Here is a 27,942-nt window from a genome sequence, read left to right on the forward strand (position 1 = left end):
TTCCTCACGATGTTTTCCTTCACCGTTGAAGAAAGTGATATTTTAATGACTTAAACGCATATAACTCTGAAAAGTTAAAAGTGGGATGTAGAGCTGGGATTCCATCTCAGCCCCCTGAAAGTTAAGTCGAGCTCCTACGCACTGGGACATCACCGCTACAAACAAACTGTTTAGTTTAATTATATTAGCAGCAAAGATAGCATTGCATCTTCTTTTAAGATAATATATCAAAAGCACTGAGGTGTGCGCGAATATACACCCAGAACCTCGTGTAGTCAAGCATTGTAACCATTTGACTAACTGGATAAATTAAACATTTAAATAAAAATAACAAATAATTTAATTTCAACATCGCGTATGCCATAAATATGCTTAATCTCCGAGAAACACTCCATCCGTTTGTGATACGCGCTTGCAGACACCCAAACGTTGTGGGTAGACTCTCATCTGTTATCAATGGGGGGTAATTCTTACTGCTGGGCAAACACCTCCTCCATCATTAGAGATCGTTTAACCATAGACCCAACACGCTGCCCCAATGCAGATTGGCAGGCACGTAACTATAGTGATAATTTGTGGTGTAACGTTAATTTATATTGTGTAGTACATGGCATTTTTCTTGTAAAGTACCTGCAACAAGAAATAAATCATTTAAACTCAGAAATAGTGTTTGCAAAAAGTGAGATTTTCTCTACCTACGTTTACTTATTCAACCGCGTGAAACTTAACTACAATTTATATGGTACCAGAGCAGCGCCATCTATTGACAATACTGGGAAACCGTTTTGACACGTGAGTGCCACCTCACTCTTTGCGCTGTGCAGATAAATGGAACCGAAGTGCCAAGGATTGCGAAACTTTGCACTCGTTGGTATATTGGTTCGAACCCTGAGTCAGACCGATTAATAGAATTGGGTTTTTCTGTCAAGAAATTCTTATCCCGGAGTTTGAAAATTGGGGATGATACACCCCCCGCGCCTCAGAGAGCACGTTAAGCACAGTAAGTAGGGGATAGAATGCAGCTATGTTCCTGCATAATATTGCGTCTAATAAATATTTAAGCAGGCAACCTTACAAGCAGCCTTGTCATTAAGAAATTCATCTATCGTATAGTAACCACGATATATTAAATGTTTTTTAACACATCGTTTAAACTTATGCATTGGCAGGTCCAAAATTACGACCAAGTAGTTCGGGCGAAACCGCGGGGCACAGCTGGTAGCCATTATAATGTATTACTTACGACTAAGATCCTCCCCGTTTGGACAATGCTTTATATGTTGTGTGATTATCATTTGTAGAACCGCCTTCTCTTCTGCCAGCCTCCGGTTGATCTCCCGCAAATGTTTATTTTCCTCGTTTTGTTTCTGCATTGTTTGTTTTAATCTTACTCTGAAATAATAAATTTAATCAAAAAAGAAAACTTGTGTGTACTTATGAAGAAGTTATACTTCTTTGGCGTAACAAGATAAAAATGTTTTCACAAATTTTATCTTACGCCTTATGCTACGTTTGTAGAGAAAACTACACTAACAATAGAAAAAAGATATTGAAAGTTTATTACAACACACTATCTAGTTAAATAAAGTTTATTTAAATATCACAAAAAAAAATGTCTACATAATTAAAGAAATGGGCATAATAAACATAATTAAATTTGGAACACTAATAGATAGTTAGTTATCGGAAAACCAAGTTTCACTCAACATTAAAATTTGAGATTATTGAACAATTGAATCAATTAAATCACCGGAATGAGCCCGCAGACTTTGACAATTGAAAGTGTCACTTCAAAACTTATAGCTTACTTCAGGGTGTCGGTTTTTGGTGACGGAGTGCGCGCGCATCGTAAAAATTTACTCTCATCATTTTTCCCTAACGCGCCAAAAGAAGCATAACTTCAAAAAATACCGGGTTTAACTAACAACAAAGCGTTCGGTGACGATGATGCGAGTTCCATAATTTTTGTTAACCTAAAAATTGCTCATCCATACAAAATACATGCAAAATTTAAGCTCAATTGGTTGGGATGGGGTTCAAAATTCAGTTGCATTGATCCACCTAGTAAAAGCTTGTAAAAATTTATGAAACTATTGAATCACACTTCTGATATTTGATTAGATGATCTGATAGGTGGATGGCGAGGGGATGAGATGGTGTAACGGATCCCTATTACTAAGACTCCACTGAGCGTATGTGCGTTTGTCTATCTGTCCATCTGTCAGACAGCAGGCAGTATCTCATGGACTATGTAATTAGACTGTTGAAATTTTCACAGATGATGTATTTCTTTTGCTGCTATAATAGCATTGGTCTAAAAAGCAGAATAAGATAAATATAATTAAGTGGGCTTACACAACAGTTAGGCAACTTCATACAAATTTACATACACCAAAAACACTTTTAATGCAGTTTAGTAAAAAAACAAGTTCTCACCGATAACGTCTAGATGCCTCACAACGACTGTCCAAGTTTGCTCTTGAATTAAAATTAACATTATTGGTGCTATGTCTCTCTGTTTCATTGGCATTTTGTTGTACATCTTTACATTTACTATTGCTATTGAGGATTGAAATAGTGTCCATTTCATTTAAGTTTTTTCTCTTAACAGTTTTGAAATTTGTCTTCACCATCGAATGGAGAGGTTGTATCGGTATTTTTGGAATGACGTTTTGCATAATGGGAAATGGTTGATTCATTGTCATATTCTGGCTCATTAATGTCACTGGTATGAGAGTACCAGTAGATATAGGCACTATATTTTGCACTACTGGGTTTAGAAGCGGATTTTGTACAGGCATTCGTATTTTATTTCTTATTGTGCTATTTAGTTTTTCTTTCGCACTGACCGGTTTCTCCGTCTCATCTACAGCTTTCATTTTAACGCGTTTTCCGTTCGGAAGTTTAATAATTACTTCATAATAACCATCTTCACCTAACTTTGGTGTTGTTTTATCATTTTCATTTGAAACTATATTAGTATTATCAAAATTACATTTAGAATGACCTTTCTCTTGTATTTTATCATGTTTATCAATATTGCGTTTTATGTTTTTAGCTAAATTATCATCACGATTTAAATTATCAGTTGTAAGACTGTCTACAACAAAATCTAGTGATTTTTGTGACATTATAGGCGGAACTTTGTCTTTATTCTTATTACTATCTGTTAATTTCACTAATTCATCAATACTAATAGTGTCTTTGGTCACAGAATCTGTGTGGTTAGACACTTTCTTCGTGTCTATGTTTATGTCTTGTCTAATTTCGACGTTGCTATGTATTATGACATTATTTGTATAGGACACAGATGTTTCGTTAAAACTATCTTTATTGGTTGTTGTTTCTGCATGTTTAACTATTGATACATCATCTTTACCTACAATTCGACTGATAGTTGTTACTTCATTAGTTAGTTTAGATATTTTAGTTGTCTCATATTCCTTAACAGCACATATTTCATCGCTTGATGATCTAAAACAATAAAATGATTGGTTATTTTTTATGTAAAAAAAATAGCAGAAATATTTGTTTCTAAAATAGGTATAACAGTTATACCTGCTGATAGTAACATTCCGTTGGAAATCGCCAGATTCCAATGGAAAAACTAAATTTGGTGTGTGTAACACATCCTCATTGGACGATGGGCCTTCTAGGTTGAGCATGCCATGCCTGGAAAGAATGGAAAATCATAAATTAAAAACAAATCAATTCATTAATATACCACAGATGATAACCAGTATGTTATTAATCAAATATGTAAACCCTCTGTTAATGTTTTTACCAAAAAAATGGCAAGCTTATTACTATGAAATGTATAATAATACCATTTCATTTAGTCCCATCATACATACACAACCAAAAGAACTAGCCGTTTGGGTAAAGGTACTTACTGGGATACCTTTCAGTTTTACAAAAGTTATTTCTTAGTTGTTTTTAAGCTATTGAACATGTTGCATACTTTTTTTTTTGCAAAAGCAGTCATAGAAGTTACTCCTAATTGAGTACACCTAATAACAATCTTATTTTATACTAAACACTGCCAAAAAAGTACTTTAATTTATAATAGTTGAAATTTTTAAAGCATTGAGCAGAGCAGTAAGGCAGTAATACCAGTGGAGTGCACTTTATACATACTCGTATAGGAGGAGAATTTTTGCCGTGTTATGCAATTTTCATGCTTTATGCATACCCTGGTAAGAAACCCAGTGCATGCCACTGAATAAAACATAATTATTAAAAACAGCAAGCAAGATAAAGAGATAGTGAAAGATAAGTATGAAGATACATTATAGATATAAACAAAACAGGTCCACTTAAAAGAAATAATTGTTGTATAGTCTCTCATATTTAGTCTCTTACTTACTTTGTCTCCATAGCTCTTTTAAACCCTTCATCAAATGGGTTAACAGTAACATTCTGGAGGTCTTGGAACAGTCCCACTTCCTCACAGTTTCTTATGAACCTGGTCGGTGTAGGAGTTTGATCAGCTGTGGAAATTAAATTTAGTATTATTAAATATTAGGAAAACCTACATAAGGCCATTTGTTACAGGAATTTAAAGTGACAGGTTTTTTTTAATCATTTGAACTAAAGCTATGAGGGTTCCAAAATGCACCCTGGTCTAGGAAACCCATAACGAACACAGATGCGTGCTGTTTGTAGTGTTAAGTGCAAATGACACATACTAGTATTTGTTGCAGATCTATCACTGTTGACGACCAATACAATTCTCGAAAATGATTGTGTGATGAACATGAGTTTTATCTGTTATTATAAGTATTCATCAGTCATCTTAGTACCCATAACACAAGATACGCTTACTTTGGGGCTAGATGGTGTTGCCTGTATTGATGTAGTATATTTATTTATTATTGCTGAAGCAGCAATGAGTGGGCACATAGCTCTGAGAACCAATGGACAATGGGAACCCCAAGGAAGTGGAGTGGCAACACCACACCGGCAGGTGTAGTGTTAATGGACCCCTACTATATGGATAGACAACATAAATTGAGTCACAGGAATTAGCTGGATACAAGTAGCACAAAACCATAGCGAGCTGGATTACCCTGAAAAAGACCTATGTCCAGCACTGGATGTTGATGGTCCACATTAAAAACATGGAAAGCATACATGTGATGGTACAGATCTTGACGGTGACTAGCAGTGTAAAAAGGTGAGGGTGAAAGAATTAGATCTAATAGATTTTGAGCACAATCCGAAGTATATCTTTGATGTTAAGGACTCTAGAAAAGGCACATACCAACAAATACCGCTTTCTGCTCCATCCCCAACTGCAGTACCATATCGTGCTTCTTCGTATGAACATGGAGATGGTCCTCATTGGTAAAGGTCATGCCGCAATCGGGCATAGTACAAGCAAATGGTTTTACAGGCTCCATACCTCCACTTGTACTAGATATTTGTATAAATATTGGCTTATTTGACCAGCTTAGCAGTCAGGAGAAATTAGTTCGGATCTAACAGCGAGTGTAAACCCAACTCGTACCATAAAATCATTTTTTTGTCAATAGTCAATTTTATTAATTGTAATACCTAGCGGACGTACCTAAATCCTTAAACTGTAAAACAACATTTTAAAATTATTTTGGCTTTAAAATTCAATAATTTTAAAGGATATTACACTAATATTTCCTCTACTTTCGAACTTTGGTAAATAAAATTGCAGGTATTTAGTACATACACAACACAACACGAAAATCGAAAATCTGAATTTCAATGTACCTACTCTGTGTCTCACAAAATCTACCTAAGATAAGAACGATGAATATTAAAGAGTACTTTACTCTCTGTGATCTATCAGAACTTCAGAAGTGTCAGATGCTATTTGCGGTTTTGTTGTTTTTTTTTTATCGGTCCTGTTTCCGTGTAATTATGACTAGTAGTAATTATAATTAATAATTAACTAAGATTAGGCAAGTTACAGGTAGTCCTACATACATTTCCCACAGGGAAAAGGCTTGGCTCTTTCTTTCAAAAGGGTGCGTTCCTGTTCAGTTAGAATTGAGTTTGAAGACATTAATCCTCTTTTAATCTAATCTTTTATTTTAAAATACAATAAGAAGTATAACACTATTCACTCAACACTCGCGATTCACTTTTAAATTCTATAGAAAGTGGTATAATAAGAAAATTGACTATTGTACAAATTATTCTAATTCAAGTTTCATTACGAGCCTCTTTCGTCTATCATTAACAGTTGTCATGTGTCTGAGTGATCTCACATGTTAGAAAAAATCTATGGAGGGTAGAGGTAAGGAGAGTCATCTGTGTATATGAAAAAGTGCCGTCAAAATGTATTAAATTAGGATGGCGCCACATTTGCATCAGGGTAACTCTTAAAAGAAGCGCCAAATATAAATATTGTTAGAGTAGGCTTGAAAAATAAACAAGGAAGTATGGAGATACAAGGAAGTAAGGTTATATTTACCACAATATTTTGTACAACGTAAGTTGTTGAAATTCTCAATAATTAACTACTTTAGTCGATAATGACATTAAATTTTTTAACTCGGCATACTTCAATTCATCTACGATTGCTACATTCATACCATACCCTGTGCATCCACCAGCGCCATTGTGGAGGATTTTTGAACTGTTATTTAGCGCATACAACTGGACACTTTTTCAACTTTTCTCCCATATAAGATGACTCTCCTTACCTCTACCCTCCATAAAAAAATCCTCTACTTTTCACTTTTCCCTGACTACTTCACTTTCTCAACTGTTTTAGAACCTATGAGAAATAAAGCAAACATTTTACTAAAAATATTTATTATACAAAGGAAAAATAAAAACAATAAATAAAAGCTACAAACAAACAATAAATAAATAAAAACTACGAATAAACGGAAATAGTGCATTGATGCAATAATAATAATATGGCATATATTATGGTATCACAGACTAAAGGAAAAGGTAGAAGACAACTTGTAAACGTACGAATTTGAAAGTGATATGTAGCCAGCCCATTGATTCTTTCATTGTTTTTACAGATCTCCATTCATTCAAATGAATTGCTTGTCTCGATTTATTAGATCATGATTGCTTGAGTGTGTGCACTGTCATAAAGATAGAATTTGTAAAATTGTGCACTAGTGGAAACTGTATAGTAACCGATGCAAGTTTCAAATGTCAACCGTCCGAAGCCATTTCGTTAATTCTATTATCGTGAAAATCAAAATCGTTTGGCAGCAATGAGATGATGTTGGCATGCGTAACAAATAACATTAATTTGTAATTTTTTCTTTGACCTCTTTTCATACAAAACTATTAACAGAAAGCAATATAAATGATGTCTGGTGTAAGGGACAACAATTCGGCAAAGATTTTACATATACGCTTTTTTACTAGAAATAGCAATAGCAATAGCAACTATCATAAATATTAAAACGTTGCCCTCGGCTATTATATTGGAAATCGACTTTTTCAATGTTTAACAAATTCCTTTAACCTATGATAGCCCATTATAATTATGTATGCGTTTTTATGACATATTTAGATGCAATTTAGTGTTAGACAGAGCTTTCACAGTATATGGAAAATACGAAGTGTATTTTTCAGGTGTATAACCATTGACTTTGGCCTGTGGGTAAGTGCGCCCCTCGCGGATGGTCCCCAGTTCGAACAGGGGGTAGATTGTTGAGCGCTTCTTCCGGGGTGAGTCTTGCATCTGGTTTGGGTAAGGGTCCACGAAGCGCCGTCCGCTAATATCGTTGCCATCCGCTGTCGGGAATATCGTTCGCTATATTTATGAAATTGACTGTTTATTTAAACTTCTTGATACCGTTACACTACGCTAAATAACGTCGTGCTGTTATTTTTTACAGGAACTATTACGAAAGTGACAGCACTATTTATCGATCTCTTCTGCTATTGTAGTACAAGTGATGTACAAGAAGTTTTTGAAAAAACATTGCAGAGTTATATTATCGTCCTTTTGTTAACTTTTTTGTTTGTGAAACTCTCAAATAAAACTATAATTATTGAAAAATCGGTTAAAAACCAAATCAACCATACTTACTATGTGTCACGATATATATTTCAAATGTTTTAGATTTTCACCAAATTAAAATGGGACTATCTAAATGGTACATCCTTTCAAATTAAACAAAAAATGTAAACATTTCAGATTTATAGGCAGCCAAATCGTGTGATGATGCAATAAAAGTACACGTAGAGGCACTTTATTTTCCTTTGTAGTAAATCATTTTGTCAAGGCATGGTTAGCCTTTGGATGTACCTTATCAATTTTGTTTGTTTGACCCACCCTACCAAAGTTTAATAATTACTTGGCTTGCCTGCGCCTCTGCTGTTGAATATGCCGGGTGCAGACTGCGTTTGTGGTTCACCGCTCACCGTGTTCTGTTGCATCCCTTGCATGCCCACTACGGCCGGGCTAGGTTCATTCTGTTGGCCCTTCCAGGGTCTGAATTATAGAACAAGTGAACGAATGAATTATCTAGAATAAAAGAATGACCCTATTATTAATACCTACATTTTTTGTATATCTCTAGAGGCAAATACTAGCTGATTAAGAAAAGTGTTATTTTTGAACTTATTAAAACTAACATATCAAGATTAACGAACTATTATCGAATTGGCCTAAAATAATTATTGTAACGGACTGATTTGGAAATTCATTGACATCTCTGCTAGCTTTAAAGCGATGCCTTCATGTTTCATTAAACAAATGGATATCTCTTGAGAAATAAAATAAAATTTTAAACATTTAGAGCTTAGACTAGAATTAGCTGAGCTGTATTTATTATGGTTTAACGTGTTCTTTTTATCTTACCTTATTTCCTAACTCTGCGCCAGTAACGAAAATTCTTTTAATCAAAACGTAATAACTTATATAAATAGCGAACTCCTTACTTGTCTGGAAACAATTCCCCAGGCTGTCCCCTCGTTTGAACGATTCGTTCACCGTTTACTTCCACGACGCATCTAAGACGGGCGCAACACGTAGGAAATTCTAAAATGTTTAAGAAATCATGAATGAAACATAAAAATATCTCAATATTAAAGAAAATAATTATTTATTCGGTACACTAGGAAACACGAATGCGAGAGGTACGGTGCGGTGGTGCATCAGGTATGCCAATAACTGTTTTGATCAATCTCGTGGTAAAATGAGAGTATTTTGACCGAAACGCTGTTCTGCTTATGAATTCTATAATAATGTTGGTTTTTTACTAATATTGTATAAAGATATTTGAGAGCTGATAGAAAGTGGCTTTTATCCTATTACTATTTATAAATCACCCGTAGTTATAGGTTCATATCATCATGAAAAATTTCGGACATTTCATGACTGCCTGTTACTCTAATGACAAAGACAAATACGACGGGTACAAATATACTCCATATACAAATATACTGCATGAAGTCCATATTTTTGTAGTCTTAATTACTTCGGTGACTTACAAAGTAAAAAATAAACTTTAAAAATGTATACTATACTGACCCACATTCTCATCTTCGATATACTCGTGGCATTCTAAAGCGTTTTCTGGTATTTTCGGCTTTCTACAACTGTGAATTTATTAAAAAATCTGTTAAAAGATTGGAAATATGCCAGTATAACTTATTTGGTATTTTTAGTGAATTTCCCCGATTAAACACAGTCCGAGATTCAGCTTTCGGTGATCAACTTAAGTATAGAAAGTTAAACCTAACTTACCTAGCCTCCTTTGCAGTCCAGTTGTTGGTTTACATTTTTACTATTTACGTTCGTGTGAATATGAAGGTTTCCTAACCGTTTATAAATATATCCTTATAATAATAATAACAAAACGAAATATATTTACCCAACAGCAGCGATGAAATATTTTCCATCGCGTATTTCACATCTGTATCGGTGACAGGTATAATGATCGGACCATTCTTGCCACGGCTGGTAGCCTTTTCTAGAGTACTTATCTACGCAAGCTTGATCTGTGACATATTAAACTTACGTCCACACAAGGATTCAACATACAATTTATATTCAACGTCAAGTAATCCATATCAAGAAGCGTATACATTACGACGCTGTATACAATTGCAATAGCCATTTTCATACTTTTAAGTTTGACTCGCGATATACCTATTATAGCCATTTTATAAGTGTTTTTGGACAGCTGTTATTGATATTCGTATCGTAATATATTTATTATATTATTATTTATTTAGTGCACCCGTGCCATGTAGTGGTGCCGATAATGGGTTGATAAGAATGACGATTTATAAGCATAGCACAACGTTTGATGCTGCCAAATTATTTGTTGTCGCAAATACAGTAAAACTAATTTAAAAAAAAAGTAAAACTTACAGCTCACATCTTCCGCGAATATTGACGGAACGGTCAAGAAAAAGGAAAACAATAAATAGCAGAGCATATTGGTAAGGTAGTAACTTTTTCTCATTAACAGCCTACTGTAACAGAAATCAATGGCAAACTGAATTGCATTCGAATATTCCTGCCAAGAAATACACATGATTATTTTGAAAACATTGTGCGCTAAAATACAATTCATCGGAAAAAACTAAAATATTATGTCAGTTTTAAGGATTTCCTCATTTTGTTTTAATAACAACTGTCTTCCCGCGTTTATACTATTTTTGTCGAGCCGAAAACTAAACATTGGTTTTAGAAAGATAATATGTATAGGTAGCAGTTAGCTTGCCAAATATATACATAAGCAGATATGACATCAAATATTATATGCAACAAAATAGAATAGGGTTTAAATAAATTTAACTTTTAGGGTCTCACATTTAACATGCTTCAAGCAAGTCTTCGAGTTTAACATGCTTTCATTGCAAATCGCAGGCTACGTCTTTAATGGTAAAATAATCATGCAATTTAGAATTAGGCTGGATGCCATTTTCCATATAAATTCCAAATTCTCTTTCCTTATTACTCTTATCTGGTTTATGTCTCAATTAAATGTGTCTTGTTCAACTATTATTATTACAATACTCGAATCAATAATGAGGTTGGGAAATGTTGTAGCACTTTTGACTTTAAATTATTTTTCACTGTGTTTCTAAATATAAGTAGCTATTTACCTATTAAATGTAATATAAAAAGAGAATAGTACTAATCCAGAATGATAATAAACCAAGAATCAATGATTAAACGTACCATTGAAACGTTCAGTATAGAATGCAGAAAAGGATTTGTGGTTTGCAGTGTTTGATTGAAATGTAAATTCTTAGAACATGGACATTGTAATGTTTACCGTATTCATTCAACAGCGATTTCTCGGAAAACTTAGTTTCAGTAAGTACCTAAGATAAAACGGTATTTTGGGTTTCCCAATTCAAAATTTGGAAAAAAGGCTGTTTAATAAAACATTTATATTTTTTCAAATATTTCGGTACCTTAGATACCAACTACTTCCAAATATTTTGTAAATGTCATGACTCTTATGAAAAAGTATTAATACGAGTTTTCGATGAATAATGAGAACTCGTTCAAACATAATATAATCGACTCCTTTGTAAAATATAATACAGACTTTATTTTATACGGTAGTACTAGAAATCAATGTTGCCAAATAATACGTATGTATAATTGAAAAACTTTTAAATTTGAACGCAACTTTAATCAGTATTGTATGTCATAGAATATTTCATTTCCGCAGTTCTGTCAGCAGTCAGTCGAATATAATCAAAGGAGATTGAAAATCTAAGTGTAATGTACAGTCTTGTGCTAAAAAATACGAAACTGCTCGAATTAAATACTAAAATATATATCTTTAGTGCCTATTATAATTTTGTGTTTTATATAGGTGTGTTATTTAAATAAGTGTATGGTTCTAGATTTTAAAACGAATACAAATGAAGTAAGTTTACTTCCTAAATTTGTTTACATATTATTGCTTATATTATATTGTGATTTGTCAGCAATATTGTCTTAAAGTGCTCTTGTAGAGGTTTATATTAATATTTTGTCATACATGCAAATAAAAAGTCTTAAACTGGGTTCAAAAGTACGACGCTAAAAATTTATAGATTTTTTTACCCACCCTCTTTTTAAAAACAATAACTTGTTTTATTGTTGCTAAAATAATTGCGTAGATTTAGTATTTTGATAATTGTTGAGTTTTAATTGGCCTGAATAAATTAAAGGTTTATCTTTAAAGTATTTTCATTGCTTATTTGTATGTATTGGTTATACTTTCATTAAATTATTTTTCGTTAAAAAAAATATAAATATTAAATATACATACATACAAAACTAAAATCTTTCCTCTTTAAATTAGCAAATGTAGATATATCTTTATCTTGCAGCTTCCAAACACCGCGACTTCCGATCGGCGAGGAAGACCTTCTCAGCTCCCCATCCTCAGATGAGAAGATGGATACCGGTTCCGAATCTTTACATTCAACACAAAACACTCCAAACTCCATACTCTCTGATTCCGACGATCGTGAAACTGAAGTCTTGAGATTACAAAACCCTAATGTGTTAAGACTATCAGAACCAGAAAAAATGGACAATAATATTCAATCAGAGCTTAGCGATAGTTTGATATCACGGATGTCAACATTAACACTAGATTCACCAGCTAACAGACTAAAACACCTAGGTATTTCACCGCCTAGACTTAGTTCTACTCTTACTTCAACTACAGACCACCCATTAATGGGCTTAGGGAGTCCGGATGGTAATTTTCCAGATGTTGTACCCAAAAAGATACCTAAAACTGAGGAAGAAAAGGACTTAAGTCTGTCAAGCATAGAAGATGAGCGAGGTGCAACAAATGGGTATGAATTCTATTCCCCTCAACAAAATACTTCAAAAAATAACTTATATTTCACTGAGAATTTTGTAACAGCGGACAGTCAGATTTTAAGTGACTCTTTAAATGTTCCTCCGGATGTCGCAAGGGTTAGAAGGAAGATAGTTGCCAAGTTGTCTCTTTTAGATACACCCCCTAAAACGTCAACACTTAAAGTGAATTTGAACCTTACCCCTGAGATGAATAGAGGTGGAAGTGCCATAAAGATTGAGGAAAATAAGAGGGTGCCTAGTCAAAGGCTATGTTTAGATGTTTCCGAGCAAGAAGAATTTCATTCTGTAAGTAGACTCCAGTTTTAGTTTTTAAAACTCTTCATATGTATATATGTATGTTCTAGTATTGTGAAGTCCCTAATTGGCCAAATTTCATAATTAATATATAATTGCCATCTAGCCTCAAAGTAAGTGTAACTTGTTATGGGACCAAGATGACTGAAGAAAAATAAACACCCAGGCACTGAAAAACATTCTGGTTCATCCCATAAACATTTTCCAGTTGTGGGAATCAAACACACATCCTTGGATTCAGAAAGCAGGGTTGCTGCCCACTGCACCAATTGGCTGTCAAATAATTAGGGTGTCATTGATTTCCCCATAGAAACGTGAATTTGTGTTTGTGGCTATGAAACTTTACAATAAATTCAAATGGCAGATATGACATTCCAAATATGCAAAGAAAAAAAATATATTTGAGAAAAGGTTCAGAGCAAACAAATAAACTTTTTAACTAAATGTTTACTTGTTGGCACAATTTGGCAAATAAATATTATTATTTTACAAGAAGTACAAAATATATTGAAAAAAAACAAGAAGTACAAAACTTTTATCACAGACAAATATGTCTGTGATAAAAGTTTTGTTTTGGGTCTAGATATTCCACTTTTTTAAGTAATTAAAATACAGTGTAAACTCTATGTAACAACACTGAAGGGACTGCATTTTATGGCGTTATAGAGAGTTGTTGTTAAATGGAGAGAAGAAAAATCAGAATTAAAAAGAAAAAAAAAATTTCAGACAAGTGTTAGTAGTTATGTATATATAAAAAAGAATCTTATTTGAATGCTATTGCGTATAGTCTGTTATTTTTGTCTGACGTCTTTTGCTGCACCAGTAATTTTGTTGAATTTTTTTTACTTATTTTATTCATTATCTTGCGATATTGAGGCATCTTGCAAGCAATCCCAATTGGTAAACAAAAAAACGAATTTCTTAGAAAGTTCGTATGGATGTTGCCGACAATCGAGTTTTTTGCGGGCAAGGATAATAAAGCGACAAAAAAAACTTACACAGCTTTGCAGTTTTTAGTAATTTTAGCAACTTAAAAAGTACTTTATTACTCAATTGTTGTCGTTATCGAGGGTGGGTGTAATGCTATGTAGAGTGTATCATTGTATGGAAGACAAGCTAAACCAACCGAAACAAATTTATTTCGACGCTTTAGGGAGTTCGTCGTTAAATCGAGGGAGGTTACAAGGAGTTTACATAGTATCTCTTAATTCAATGGTAATGGAACACATTGTGAGGAAACTCAATCTCATTGTAGGAGTAGACCAATACCCTGTAGTGGGCCGGTATTGGGTTTTTGATGATGATGATGATGATTTCACTTTTTACTTGCTCCTATTGGGCAGATCTCAGTATTCCGAGTGCTATGTGACGTTACAAGCATCGTTGGTCTAGTGGTGATCATGTTCAACTGCAGATAACAAGGTCCTGGGTTTCATTCTCAGGACGGGCACACTAAAAATGTTGGGTTTTTTGAATAAGAAATTCTTAGTACCAGTCTGGAGTTTAGAAATAGGTTTATTCACCCTCTTTTCTCGGAGAGCAAGTTAGTTAAAAAGTCGGTTCTGTCGAAGCTGTGTCGTCTTGGTGCTGCCGTCCTGATGAGAGTGAGGGGAAAGAGAATGCATTTGTGTTTCCGCAACCACTTTTCAACCGACTTCAAAAGGTTTTTTTTCTGTGTGTTACCCGATTACTCGAAGATGCCTGAACCGCTTTGAAAAAATCTTTTTTGTTTTAAAGGGCATACTTTCCAGGTGTATTAAATAATAGCGAAATCGGTCGAGATGTTATTAAAAAATCAACAATAATGTAACCCAAAGTAGCAATTTTTTTTTGCTTTTTAGTTCCTTGAAGTTGCTTTTATTTTAATTTAAAAATAATTTACTAATTTATTGATTGCTGTAATATCTAGTTGTGAACTAAACAGTTGTGTATTCTCGTTTGTGCAGGCGATAGAGTGGTGCGAGTCCCCAACGCACGTACGTGCTGTGCCTAACTTCGAACTGCCCATAGAAATGTCTAGCAATATTGGTATGAATAATGTAAGTATACCTTTATTTATTAATTAAGAGCACTAACAGCATAAATATTACACACACAAAAACAATTACCTAAAATACCTTTAAATGTATTAAGGTATTTTTACAAACCAAGACTGCATGCTGACTAGAAAATGTGAAATATCTATAATTCGTTCTTAATTGAAAATGTTAAAATAGTTTTACCGGGTGTTGCCATAAAAAGGATTGTGTGGTTTTATGAAAACACGGTAAAAACTAACAATTTTCGGAATAATATTCCATTAAGAGAGACTTGTAAAATCAGAATGATAATGTGAAATGATAAAAGTAGACTAGGTCTCCAACTTACATTTTTATTGAACTCTGTATCTTAGAGTACGACAAACATAATACTCGACAATTATTTAGATGATATATACATATTAAAAAAACTGAAAACATTATTTTATAATCGTTGAGTCATTTTGTCCCGTTTTCAATTATTTTCATCATGAGTTTCAATCAGTTTATAAATGTTACCAATATTTAATGGGGCACTGGCACAAATGATAGTCTATACACTACACGGTCAGGTGATGCGAACTATAGGCGTCGGTATATTGGCCTCGGCCGCTCGCCTGCGAGCGCCTGTCACTTTATCTCTCCTCCTCGGTCGACCGTCACGCGACATGCAACACACACACACACACAAACAAAAGTTTCACTTTAATTTTTTTAAGATATATGGCAGCCTGGATTTGTGTAACTGGCCTTCCAAATCCATGCCTCGTCAAGCAGCCTACGTAGGTCCCGGGTATTTTTTTCCAATGCGTGTATCAGTGAAGCCTACCGACTCGCATTAGAGCAGCGTGGTGCGTTTTATACTATAAAAAAGTCCAATATCAACGATAATCGTCATTTCTAGGATCTCGGCTCCCCGGATGTGATATCCACGTCGACGCAAGAAGACAAGTCGCTCTACCAGGCTTTGCTCGATCCGTATACAGGCTCCGTAGCGCTGCGTCACACGCCGCATAGGAAAACCACTACTAGACGGAAGGTGCAACCAGTGAGTATTACTTGTATTTCGAATACTTTATTTCCCGTGATCAATCCTTTCAGAGAAACTCCTTCATAAAAAAATACGCAGTGACAACCAAAACACCATTTTCGAATTCGTGGATTCCATTTAAATTAATTGGTTAACTAACAAATGATGTAAACAATTTTGTCGATCGGCGCTCACTTTAAGCTGAGTACGCCGGACGGAAAAGAACGATATCGCATGTAGGCTGCATAACGCTTTCTCCTTACATGATGATTTATATATCGGATGATCGTCAATACATTCCAAAAATCGTGTATCTGCTCGTCAAAATATGTGCAGTCGTTTCAAAGATGTGTAATGTTGCAATCGTTCATATATACGGGCTGAATAAGAGCGATTTTTTATAAGAATTTTTAGTAGGCATTTTTTTTTAATTGCTGACTTTTCTCTTGTCTGGTCTGGTGGGAGGATTCGGCAATGGCTAGTGAACACCCTACCAAGAAAGTCATGCCACCAAGCGTTTCGCCTACCCATGCCGCGTGGACCGATTAGGGTTATAGCTACCATCTTAAACTCCATTATCACTTATCGAGAGATTGAATAAGATTATTCTACTAAATCGCAGACTGACATACTTTATTCGTATACATTACCGATTGTTTAAATAGCATTAGCGAAGTGTCGATTACGCAAGCAGTCTGCAAGTATAATCGTAATTAATGTTATAATGTCAAATTCAAAGGTCATTTTCGTCCAAAAACCAGTTTTATTTCGACTGCAGTCTGCAGTGATGTCACACTATGAATAGAGTTTTATTTATATTTCATCAGACATGCCTTTTTGTAGTAATAATTGACGGACAAAGCGGAACATCTGATGGGAACACACACATCACACACACACACACAACAACACACACACACACACAACAACACACACACACACACACAACACACACACAGAGAGAGAGACACACGCGCAAGTCATACAAACATGCACAAACACACACACACACACACACACACACTCACACACACACACACAATATATTGCTTAAAACGCACAAAACTTAGAAAAGTTAGAGGTACGTGCTAGGATTAAAACTCGCCCCCCCAAAAGTGAAGTCGAAGTCCTACCCATAGTATTATCACCGCTTCTCTCACCGGGTACGGTACGGAATTCTAATAAAAGTATGTTTTCCCATGCGTTTCCTTGTGTAACAATAATTGTTTTGTCAGTGCGTGTGACTTCATTGTTTGAAAGTACCTCGCCTTACGTCATTCTTTCATTCGTCAGTTGCACAATGTACCACTTTGTAGGTGAAGTATTGACTTTCAAGGTGCTGTGGTCTAAATCAGCATCGTTTCGTCTTCCTCCCTGGCGCTGTGGTAAGAGTTGTGGTCTTAGAAGTGGGAGGTCCCAGGTTGGTGATCAAATTCAAACAAAATCAAATTCAAAAATGTTTTATTCATGTAAACCTCATCACAGGCACTTATGAAGCGTTCATACATTTAACATGTTACACTAATGTTAGTGATGGTGATAAATGCATTCGTAACTTAAAACTAAAGCTAGGAGGGTTCCAAGTGCGCCCTGCTCGAATAAGAGTCCACAACAAACTTAGCCAGGTTTTTTCAGTAGGGTTTTTTATTTATTTATTAAAATTATGAAATATAATTTTAATGAAAAAAAAAAATGAAAATAAAAACATGAATTTCAATGTCGTGTACATTATTTTACTAGTCAAGCCCTTTCATTTTATTTTTGAGGGCCGATTGGCGCAGTGGGCAGCGACCGTGCTTTTTGTGATAGTTAATAGTATTCTCCACCTTTTAAACGAAAAACCAAAATAAAAGAATATGGTTAAATTCGGTCGAGAAGGTTCAGGGCCTATTGGGTACAAACACACAATCAAAATCTTACCTCCTTATAATATTAGTATTAGCAGAGAGGTGGGCGGTGACTTTGATCCGCGCAAAATTGCGTACCTGCAAAAAACCCATTTATTTATACGGATGTTCTGATTCTGTTCCCAGCCTCCGGAAGACGATGATGATTGCTGCAGCTTGGAGAGCTTAAGCGGCTGTTCGATGGAGTCTGAAGATGAGCCGCCCCCACTGCTGTCCGCGCCTGAACCGCCCAGCGAAGAAGATAATACTAAACGGTAATGGGAGACCTAAGCCGAACTCAGAGCACGTGTTCCGATCACTTTTGTTTGGCTATATATCACTTGTGGTAATAGTCGTTGAAGACCACCAAGCCGCATTGGAGCAGCGTGGTGGGTCTATGCTCTAAAACCGTCTCCCTTATGAGGCCTGTTCCCAGCAGTGAAGCGTTAATAAATAAATAAATAAATAACGGCATTAAGCCCCAAAGTGAGCGTAGCTTGTGTTAAGGGTACCTAGATAACCGATGAATAGTCTACAAAATACTTATAATCGATATAAATATAATAAAAATGTTACAAGCCGTGTCTGTACATTAAACGTGATTTCTGTAAAAAAATAACGTAAAAATGCAAACTTTTGTCCGTTTTTCGGTATGTCTGTTGGTTTTTGCGTGCATCGCTCAAAAACGACTGAACGTATTTAAATGTAATTTGGTAAATTTATAGCTGATACTCCGGATTATGGTACTTTTCATCCCGAAAATCAATAGGGTTCGTTCGGGATACAAGATGAAGGTATTTGTTATTTTAATCTACAACTCTTGACTTTCTTAACCGATTATTATAATTTGTCTTTGACTGGAAAAGTTTTATTATTAGTTTGATTACTGTGCACATTTTGTAAGGCGTCCTGTAACTCCGACAACATTAATTTTGTCGGAGTTACAGGACTGAATCCCACTTGAGACGTAATAAATGCATGCAAACATGCTCGGTGAATAACGGTTACAATTGTCATGGTAGAAGCATTAAATTTTGGTCACGCGCGCTAGGCAAGCAATGTTGTCTCAAGTGTTATAAATTTATAAATTGCGTAAAAAATTAAAGTTTATAATTCAAGATAACTATAATTTCATATTTACCAGATATTCAATTAAATTGATTACGATTTTGACATTCTGTTGGTGGGTAAGACCTCGGGAGGTATCTTTGCATCGTTCGAGGTGCATCGATAATGCAGACGTATTTATATCAAAATACCCAACTCAATGTCATGAACTTTGGTTGTTAATCTAATATAATTTTAATTGTTTCTTAAAAACTATCAATTAACTATTTAATAAATAGTTAATTGATATATTGAATTTATATGTATCAAAAGTTTAATTATTTACCCACTTTATAAATTTACTGTAACATAAGTCAGTAAATGGATGGGTGGGCCACTTGTACATCAGGTGCTTAGCGGGCACTACTACTTGTTGTACAACTAATTTTGAATTTTGGGAATTTAAAAAAAAACGTAACCAGAATATTGTTTCCTTTAGGGCTTCTTTGGTGATTCTCCTCACCTCTGATTCCTCGGATCCTTCCACAGATCAAAGTCAACGAACACTGTGAGCGAATGCAGCGACCCCATTCCTGAGTATTCCGCGGCGGACGAGTTCCGAGACGAGCGCTCGTGGCTCTCTGTCGCGGTCCAGCATAGCGGGGGACGGGTCACGTGCGATATGAAGGTGATATTCCATTTGGAACTACATTGTTCTTAGCACTCTTAAGAAATAACTATTTATTTATAACTTAAAAAGTTTCTTTTTGAGTTGGAATTTTATTCCTGCTGAACTACATGTTTTTCCTACGGGTAACATGCTTAATACACAATAGAGAACGTGTTGCTACGTAATAGAAATCGCGTTGCTACATAATAGAGAACTTGTTCCTACATAATAGAGAACTTGTTCCTACATAATAGAGAACTTGTTTCTACATAATAGAGAACTTGTTCCTACATAATAGAGAACTTGTTCCTACATAATAGAGAACTTGTTCCTACATAATAGAGAACTTGTTCCTACATAATAGAGAACTTGTTCCTACATAATAGAGAACTTCTCGCTACATAATAGAGAATTTGTTCCTACATAATAGAGAACTTGTTCCTACATAATAGAGAACTTGTTGCTACATACTAGATAACTTGGTTCTTTCTTAATATAGAACTTGGTTTTTTCTTAATATAGAATTTGTTTCACATGAAAGAGGACTTGTTTTTATATTTTATGTTCATGTACCTGTGTAATAGAGCACTGGTTCCTACATTAAATCAACTTGTTCCTACATAAAATATATTATTTCCTACATAATAGAGAACTGCTTATAACCGTACTGTAATACCTGTGTATTGCAGGTGATCGAGCCGTTCAAGCGGGTGGTGTCCCACGGGGGCTACTCCGCGGACGGCGCGGCGCTCATCGTGTTTAGCGCGTGCCACTTGCCGGACAACGCGCGCCCCGACTACAAATACGTCATGGACAACTTGTTCCTGTGAGTCTTCTTTTGCATTATCCTGTCCATAGGAAGTGCTCCAGTCGTATAGACTATTCCGCGACGGGGGAAGCCGCATTGATCGTTGGGACGTAGACTATTAGTGATAAGAATTTGCAAAGACAATCGATAGCATGCGGCAGCAGTGTTACAGAGCATTCGCGATGGGGCGAAGTCGCACAGACGACAGGAGGTGAGGGGAAACTAATAAATAACAAACAGTCGCATAGGCTATTGGGATAATGAGGGCAGTTGCATACATCATAAGGATAGGGGTGGTAGTCGCATTGTAGGAAAGGGGTGATTGCATAGAGCATTAAGACTGGGGTGGCGGACCAATAGACCATTGGGAAAATTGGGGCAGTTGCATACATCATCAGGATAGCGGTTGCAGTCGCATAGAACATTTGGGAAATCAAGGCAGTCGCATACAAAATCAGGATAGGGGTGGCAGTCGCGTTGGGGAAAAATGGCAGTTGCATAGTTCATTGGGAAAAGGGCAGAAAGATCAAAAGTGGTGGGAGGGGTTGTACTCGCAAATGTATTTGGACGAAGAGGGCGGATCATGGTGGTACGAAAGCGGTGGTTCTGTGGCAGCTACGTGATGTGGAGCCTGGAGCGGCTGGTGACGGACGAGTACGTGCTGGTGTACCTGCACGGCAGCGCGGGCCGGCGCCGCTTGCCGTCGTGCGCCTGGCTGCACGAGTGCTACAAGCTGGTCGACCGCAGGTGAGCGCCGAGTGCGACGTCGTCCACTGCATCACATCGACCCATACCCAGGGTCGGGTATGCTCCCGCAATTACAAAATCGCATCTCTAAGTCATGTGCTATTGCACCGTTTCTACTACTTTCTACCTACGATAACAACATATTGCCTACGATTTATAATTAAAAAAAAATTTACATAAGTATATCATTACTATTTTTTTTGGTAAATATTTTTAAAGTTATACTTCTTTCGGCGCGTTAGGGAATCAATATGAGTGTAAATAGTTACGATGCGCGCGCACGCCGTCACAAAAAACCGACACCATGCTTAGCTATAGTCAAAATTTTAGTTTTTCAAAAAAAGCTTCGACAGTACAGTACACTTTCAATTGTCAAAGTCTGCGGGCTCATTCCGGTGATTTAATTGTACCAAAATCTTAATTTGAATGTTCAGTGGTACGATAATGAGATAACTATATACGCGTTATAATAAAACTTTCAATGTATTAAATACCTTTTTTCTATAGACGAAAGATGAAATTTTTAGAAAGGTATTTATCCAAAGAGTTATAACTTCTAACGCGTGTACATAATGTAACATAATGTACACACGTTTTATTTTATTTATTTTTAAAATATTATGTAATACACGGGAAAATCCCTTTATGGAGCACTGGGTTAGTACACATTCATACAGCAAATGCTCAAAAGGGTATTTACCTTAATTAGGAGATTAGTTTGTCCAATTTTAATTTATAAAATAGTTAATAAGACATTTTTTAAGAATTTTATCCGAAATAAACGTTATTATTATTTATATGCTATCGATAGAACACGATCCTTCGATACCATATAAATCGAAGTTAACATTCACACGATTAAATATATAAACGTGGGTAGAAAAACTTACAGGAGGCACACTGTATTTTTAACAAAAAAAACCGACTTGTATAACTATATACGTTGGTATAAAACGCAAATAAAATGTGTATAATCAATTTTGAAAACTAGATATCAGTTGCGAAAAAGTTCTATTAACTTTGCTAGAATATGTCGGTTTAACTGCGATTAAAAGTTAACCCTTTCGAGTTCACAGGCGTGATGTTATGTTGTACAATTGTGTAAACATTTGCTCTATTTTTTTTAAGGAGTTTTTCGCCTTCCTCCGAATCTCTTCATATCTTCTATATAAGATTGAAATGGGGCCAAGTGTTGAGATTTTATGCCTACGTTTACTTATTCCATCGCGTGCCAGAATGCCAGCGCCATCTAGTTAAAATACTGGGAGACCGTACTGTCACTAGATGGCGCTATTCAAATACCATATAAATCGTAGTTTTCCGCAATCGAGTAGTAAAACGTCTGTAGAAAATGTCACACTTTGTATTCTGATATAACTAGAACAGCTTCGAGGTGAGAGAGAGAAGGCATTGTAGGGGCGCCCGAAACTCATTCAATGTTGAACGTCTGACTTATCATCTTTGATAGCTCTAACCATCACCCGTTTCAGTCGGTGGCTTGCTCAAACACTTAGAAAACCCGTTAGAACTTTACAGAACTCAATATTGCTGTTTCTGTCAATATTTTTACTTCGTCGTAGAACAAAAGTCATACTAAAATAAAACGATAAAATAGTTTTCTGACCGATTTCGCCCACGGTATTAACTTGAGCGATATTACACAGGTGTGCGCCAACACAGGAGCACTCTGTGTACCCTCACTCTCATAGCCCGATGGGACGGCAGATTCGACACGACCGGAAAGAGATCGGGCGTATGACCGACTGCCTCACGTGCTCTCCAAGGCACGGGAGTGATTCACCGAAAATTTCTAGAATTTGATACTAAGAATTTGTTGATAGAAAATCCCAATACATCAGCTGTGATCCAACGACGCATCGAGCCAACATGAGTTACTACAACTAATAGTACTGACGCTAGGTTGATGTTGGTTTTTGTCAATGTCCTTGCGACTCTGAACAAAATATTGTATTCTATTTGCAGGTTAAGAAAAAGTCTGAAACATTTGTACCTGGTCCATCCCACCTTCTGGTTGAAATCATTCGTCATCATCACCAAGCCATTTGTTAGGTGAGAACATCAAATAAAAGCTGTTTTACAAAAAAACGGACTTCCTAATGTCACATAGTAAAAAATATATTTTTACGTTTCATGTTCTCTGAAATTGCTTGCTAAATTTAAACTCTTGTGCAAAGAATAGCCTAAAGCAGGGCTTCCAAACATGGGCGCCGCGGCGCCCTGGTGCGCTGTAAAAAGTACAGAGGTGTGCCGCCGCTAAAAAAACCAACAATAATAATTCAATTCCAACGCCTTGATTTTTTGATTTGTCTGGCTTGTATGGAGATCATCAACCTCACCCATCACATTGATGGGATGGGCTCAGGTAGTTTTATTCTCCTTCATTCTTTTCAAAAAAGAAAAATAAATAAATTTAAAATAAATTTTTTTCATGAAAAAAAGTGAATGTTTTATTTTTGTGCCTACCTGCCTGACTTACCAGTAGCTAACCAGGTTAAGGCTTGGACGCATTGACAAATGTTTAAAGTTTTTAGTGTGCCATGGGCTTAAAAAGGTTGGGAACCCCTGATTTAAAGGAAACAAAAAGCATGTTTCCTTAGTAAAGATTAAAAAAAAAGTTTTTTATAAAATATCACAGTTACGTTTCCTCTCAATCGAATAGAGAAGCGGATTGTATAAAACTGCAATACAGAAAATACAGAAAAAGAAGTGGTATTGGAAGTCCGTTTTTGTAAATAATTTTTATTTCCGAATTTTAATGGCACATCTTGCACTTGTTATTGAACGTAAATTTTAAACTTACCATATATTGACCTAGTCAAATTACAAACACACTGACTCCCAAGAAAATTTTTAAAAACGCTGCTTGCACCATTAACGAACAAACTTTTAATTTGTGACTTAAAATTTACATTGTTATAATACGAATTTGCGAAAAACTTATTAAAATACTTAAATATTTTTCAGCTCGAAATTTTTCCGAAAACTTACCTACATCAAAAGTCTGAACGAGCTATTGGAGAAAGTTCCGGTCGAACCAAATGCCATACCGGATATCGTGAAAAATTTCGACGCGCACAGGCGATAGGAAAGATAAACACGTCGCTCTAGTCGAAGAAAGGATGTGACTGACAGAAAATTATCACTAAATTCTCATTATTTCATAGTTTAAAAAAAATTGGTTGGTATTAGTAATCTTAATGTGAACTAATCGGAGTCATAAGACATATTTAAAAGAGTTAATTCAGACAAATTGAGAAATTATGATATTGTTAACGCGGGTAAAACCACGGGACACAGCTAGGTAAAATAAATAAAAGTGTACCAACATAATTTTTCTATTGAATCGTGAAAGCAAGAATTTTATAAAAAAATGTCAGTTACTATTTTTTTCAACTGGGTAGACGATACAATACGTACCTTCATTTTATAACTATTATATATACATATATAAGATTAAATTAATGTAATTTCTCACAAATAGAAGGCATTAGTTCAAAAATAAGCTACAAAGTACCACACGCACAGGTTTTTTAATGACTTTTGAAAAATTGTTTTTGTACTCTGGCGATGTCATAATAGCTTTACATTAAATATATTTATTTTTTAATAATTAGGTAACCATTAACCAACAATTATTCTTTGAGATATGAATAGATCTCGTCGGTGACAGGATTCTTCTCTAATAGGGGAAAGCATTTAGAGCTGTCGCCCACCCCTCTGCTCTAAAACGGGTTGGTTATACGTTTTTTGCAATTGTAGTGGTTTTTAGTAGTATTTTTAAAAAGAGGCAGAGTAATGTGTACCTTATTAATCTTTCACTTAAAGCGCGTCTGCAGCTCTGGCGGGACATTTGCAAAAAAAACAATCGCACACAGTTTATTACTTTTAATATTCAATTCATTTCTAGTTTGCTTACTCTACTTGAAACGTCAAGTCAGTCTATTTGTAGTGACTCTACCACCGGTTCGGAAGGCAGATTCTACCGAGAAGATGCGGCAAGAAACTCAGTTTCCAACTTTTCCAACATTAAGAATTATTTTTCATCTTCCATTTGTTATTTTAATAGCATAAGGTACATTTTACTTTGGCGTTCGAAGATGACTCAACAGGCGTGACGGTAAAAATCCATAACTTACCCTAAGTTATGGATTTTTACTTTTCTATTCTAATTAGGTATAACCTATTCTAATTAGCTATCAAAGAATAGCGGTATAAAAGGCTGTTGTTTACTATCTCATTCGCACAATATTCGCTTCGCTTTCGCTTGGTTGTCACCGTGTATTTTGTTTGTTTAAACTTTTGAGAGAGAATTTCTTTAAATGTTGATTTAATAAATAAGTTAATGAATGCTGAAATATCGCACGGACACAGTATCCGCTTTCTAACTAGTCAAGTATACGGCATCGTATCCGAACGTTACAACGCTTAATAGTAATGCGGCGCGACCGAAACCGAACATCAGATAAATCAGAGTTTAAACAAGATAATGTCTTAAAAATAACAAAAATGTCTTAGACCCATGACAAGAATACAAAGGTTTAAAAACTCAAAGAATATTGATTGGTGAATGGTTTTTAAATAAATTTAAAAAATGCAATAATAGCTATTTTGTAAGAATGTCACTGTTAACATGATAATATGCTACTAATTGTTGATGAAATATTGTATTAGTGCAAAAAATTCTCAATAATTTATTTTTAAAATATCTTTGTTAAATCACTCAGTAAGTTCAAAATGTTTACTAAACATATAGTTATAGACATAACATAACAATATAAAACCTTCGTGTCCACACGAAGGTTTTATAAACATAAAGTCCACATAAAGGAACATTTTTTTTTTTTTAGTTGATTAATATTTTGAGAATAAACGTTTTTTTTTTTTTTTTTATAAATACAATTAGTAGTATAACATCATTTAATAAGGCTTGAGTGATTAGAATAAATAATGTGAGTTTTTGTAATAGCTTTTATAAGTTTTTTGCACATTTTGAAAAAAAAACGAAAAACTAATTTTAGTGGTAGGTGTAAAAGTATTGCAGTAACATTAGTTATATGAATGTTAGTTAAACAATATAGAGAAAGTAGTACATTCCATAGGGCATTTGAATTGATATGATACTATTTTTTTAGATTATAAAAAAAAACCTAGAATCTCTATTTTTTTCCACCTTAAATCTCTGCTAGAAAAATATCTATTTTTATTATTAAGTTAATTTTAAATTTATAATAGAATATTAATATTCATACAAGTGATGCCATATCAAAATAAATAAATTCTATTTACAGTATTAGAGCTTTTATGAGTTACAGCGACTGAAAACATTTATTGGCCATTGATATATAGATGTTTGTTTACCTTTACATTTAAAATATAACCAAAGGAGACTGCTATCTCTCACACCAATATGACATATACTCAACAACCAATAGAGATGTTTCCTGCGTTAATAAGGAGCGCTTTGATTGGCTAAAATATTTGTGTAGTTGAAACTATAAAAGCGCTAGTACATAATTAATTTTTAATGAAAAAAGTATTTTGTTGTATTAAAGAAAAAAATTAAGATATATTTTTTTTAATGCAAATCGTTTTAAGTTTTTTTGGAAATATTCCAGTTATTCAGTAAACCCATTCCAGTGCTGGAATGAAATGAATGCAGAATTAATTAATTGATAATTTTTTAGTTAATGGTTAACGGCAGTCTTCTGAATCCAAGCATTCCGCAAACTTTATTGAATAATCCTTAATTAATATTAATAATGCGAAAGTACGTTTTATTTGTTAGTTTGTCTGTCGTAAAATTAGAAAACAGGTCGGAGAGTAACATAGATTGCTTTTTATCCTTATTAATTGAGATTGATTGCATCAACATATCTCCAGATTTTTATTCACATATATATATCATATTATTAGATTACAAGAAAAACATAAGTTTAAAAGAATTATTTACTATTTGTATATTATAAATTGATTATAATTGCTGAAGAAAAAAAATCTATATATTAAACGTTAATTTAAATTAAGTATTTAAACTTGAAACTGTGGAATGGGATTTTACAGATTTTTTTAATTTAATGCTTGATATACAAGTGTGTACACGACGTAGCACTGTCAGCGACTGACTGAATTCTGGGCAGTCACCTTGTTTTAATATCGCACACTTGTATAACTTGTGTATCGCACACTTGTACTTTAAACACTAGCCATAAACAAAGTATCTTTATTTTATTTAGTACTATTTTTAAACACGACTTGTTCCCCCTATACCCTCCAACTAGTAAGAGTTTTTTTTGCCAGGAATGAGTAGTCTTAGGAATAATAAGAAATAAGTTTAATTTTGCCATAACTATGCCGATATTATTATAATTAATTTAAGAACATTTGGTGCTTTTATTTTTGATTATTTCCTTCAATAATAAATAGGATCTCACAAATTAATATTTGATTGTGTCGATTTTAAGAAATACATATGTATGATAAACTTTCTGGACCAATAAGATGTTTCGATAATCAAAAAAAAGATTTTAGTGATATGATATTAACATTTTGTCTGCGCCATTAAGTTTCATATACATATATATATATATATATATATAGTTATAGTTATATATAT

At 34.6% G+C, this 27,942-nt stretch overlaps 3 protein-coding genes across 7 annotated transcripts; 1 reads left to right on the plus strand and 2 right to left on the minus strand.

Annotated features, from left to right (window-relative positions):
- Positions 1–322: 322 nt before the first annotated feature.
- LOC120625327 lies at positions 323–5,750 on the minus strand. The gene is made up of 6 exons (XM_039892362.1): positions 5,264–5,750; positions 4,367–4,490; positions 3,559–3,672; positions 2,437–3,474; positions 1,244–1,392; positions 323–630 (listed from the first exon to the last, which is right to left on the minus strand). Exons 1-6 carry the CDS (start codon positions 5,400–5,402, stop codon positions 587–589), a joined length of 1,608 nt encoding a protein of 535 aa, XP_039748296.1. The 5' UTR covers positions 5,403–5,750; the 3' UTR covers positions 323–586.
- A 1,090-nt stretch (positions 5,751–6,840) lies between these two features.
- LOC120625415 lies at positions 6,841–11,416 on the minus strand. Of its 5 annotated transcripts, none has more exons than XM_039892475.1 (7): positions 11,250–11,416; positions 10,337–10,440; positions 9,834–9,960; positions 9,491–9,558; positions 8,899–8,998; positions 8,313–8,449; positions 6,841–7,746 (listed from the first exon to the last, which is right to left on the minus strand). In XM_039892475.1, exons 2-7 carry the CDS (start codon positions 10,428–10,430, stop codon positions 7,508–7,510), a joined length of 765 nt encoding a protein of 254 aa, XP_039748409.1. In that variant the 5' UTR covers positions 10,431–10,440; positions 11,250–11,416; the 3' UTR covers positions 6,841–7,507. The 5 variants fall into 5 exon arrangements, with proteins under 5 accessions (XP_039748409.1, XP_039748410.1, XP_039748406.1 ...); XM_039892476.1 differs by having other exon boundaries at positions 8,322–8,449; positions 11,153–11,416; XM_039892472.1 differs by having other exon boundaries at positions 11,153–11,416.
- Positions 11,417–11,667: 251 nt separating this feature from the next.
- Positions 11,668–27,917, plus strand: LOC120625181 (protein prune homolog 2). Its single transcript, XM_039892164.1, has 10 exons — positions 11,668–11,855; positions 12,304–13,093; positions 15,049–15,141; positions 16,025–16,168; positions 18,184–18,311; positions 19,633–19,771; positions 20,443–20,579; positions 21,177–21,308; positions 23,292–23,378; positions 24,294–27,917. Exons 1-10 carry the CDS (start codon positions 11,851–11,853, stop codon positions 24,412–24,414), a joined length of 1,776 nt encoding a protein of 591 aa, XP_039748098.1. The 5' UTR covers positions 11,668–11,850; the 3' UTR covers positions 24,415–27,917.
- The last annotated feature ends 25 nt before the right edge of the window (positions 27,918–27,942 follow it).

The sequence above is a fragment of the Pararge aegeria genome, chromosome 7 (genome assembly GCF_905163445.1).
Source record: "Pararge aegeria chromosome 7, ilParAegt1.1, whole genome shotgun sequence".
NCBI classification, from domain to species: domain Eukaryota; kingdom Metazoa; phylum Arthropoda; class Insecta; order Lepidoptera; family Nymphalidae; genus Pararge; species Pararge aegeria.

What these genes read in the sequence shown, in the direction of transcription:
- LOC120625327 (XM_039892362.1), bottom strand. Translation starts at nt 5,402, where the DNA reads ATGGAGCCTGTAAAACCATTTGCTTGTACTATGCCCGATTGCGGCATG. An exon ending in CGGAATGTTACTATCAGCAG is followed by an intron (nt 3,475 to 3,558) that starts GTATAACTGTTA and finishes TTATTGTTTTAG; the next exon opens with ATCATCAAGCGATGAAATAT. An exon ending in AAACGGGGAGGATCTTAGTC is followed by an intron (nt 631 to 1,243) that starts GTAAGTAATACA and finishes TTCTTGTTGCAG; the next exon opens with GTACTTTACAAGAAAAATGC.
- LOC120625415 (XM_039892475.1), bottom strand. Translation starts at nt 10,430, where the DNA reads ATGAGAAAAAGTTACTACCTTACCAATATGCTCTGCTATTTATTGTTT. An exon ending in ATTCGCGGAAGATGTGAGCT is followed by an intron (nt 9,961 to 10,336) that starts GTAAGTTTTACT and finishes AATATGTCACAG; the next exon opens with ATCAAGCTTGCGTAGATAAG. An exon ending in TATCGAAGATGAGAATGTGG is followed by an intron (nt 8,999 to 9,490) that starts GTCAGTATAGTA and finishes TAAACATTTTAG; the next exon opens with AATTTCCTACGTGTTGCGCC.
- LOC120625181 (XM_039892164.1), top strand. An exon ending in GGGTCACGTGCGATATGAAG is followed by an intron (nt 19,772 to 20,442) that starts GTGATATTCCAT and finishes TGTGTATTGCAG; the next exon opens with GTGATCGAGCCGTTCAAGCG. An exon ending in GTCATGGACAACTTGTTCCT is followed by an intron (nt 20,580 to 21,176) that starts GTGAGTCTTCTT and finishes GTTCTGTGGCAG; the next exon opens with CTACGTGATGTGGAGCCTGG.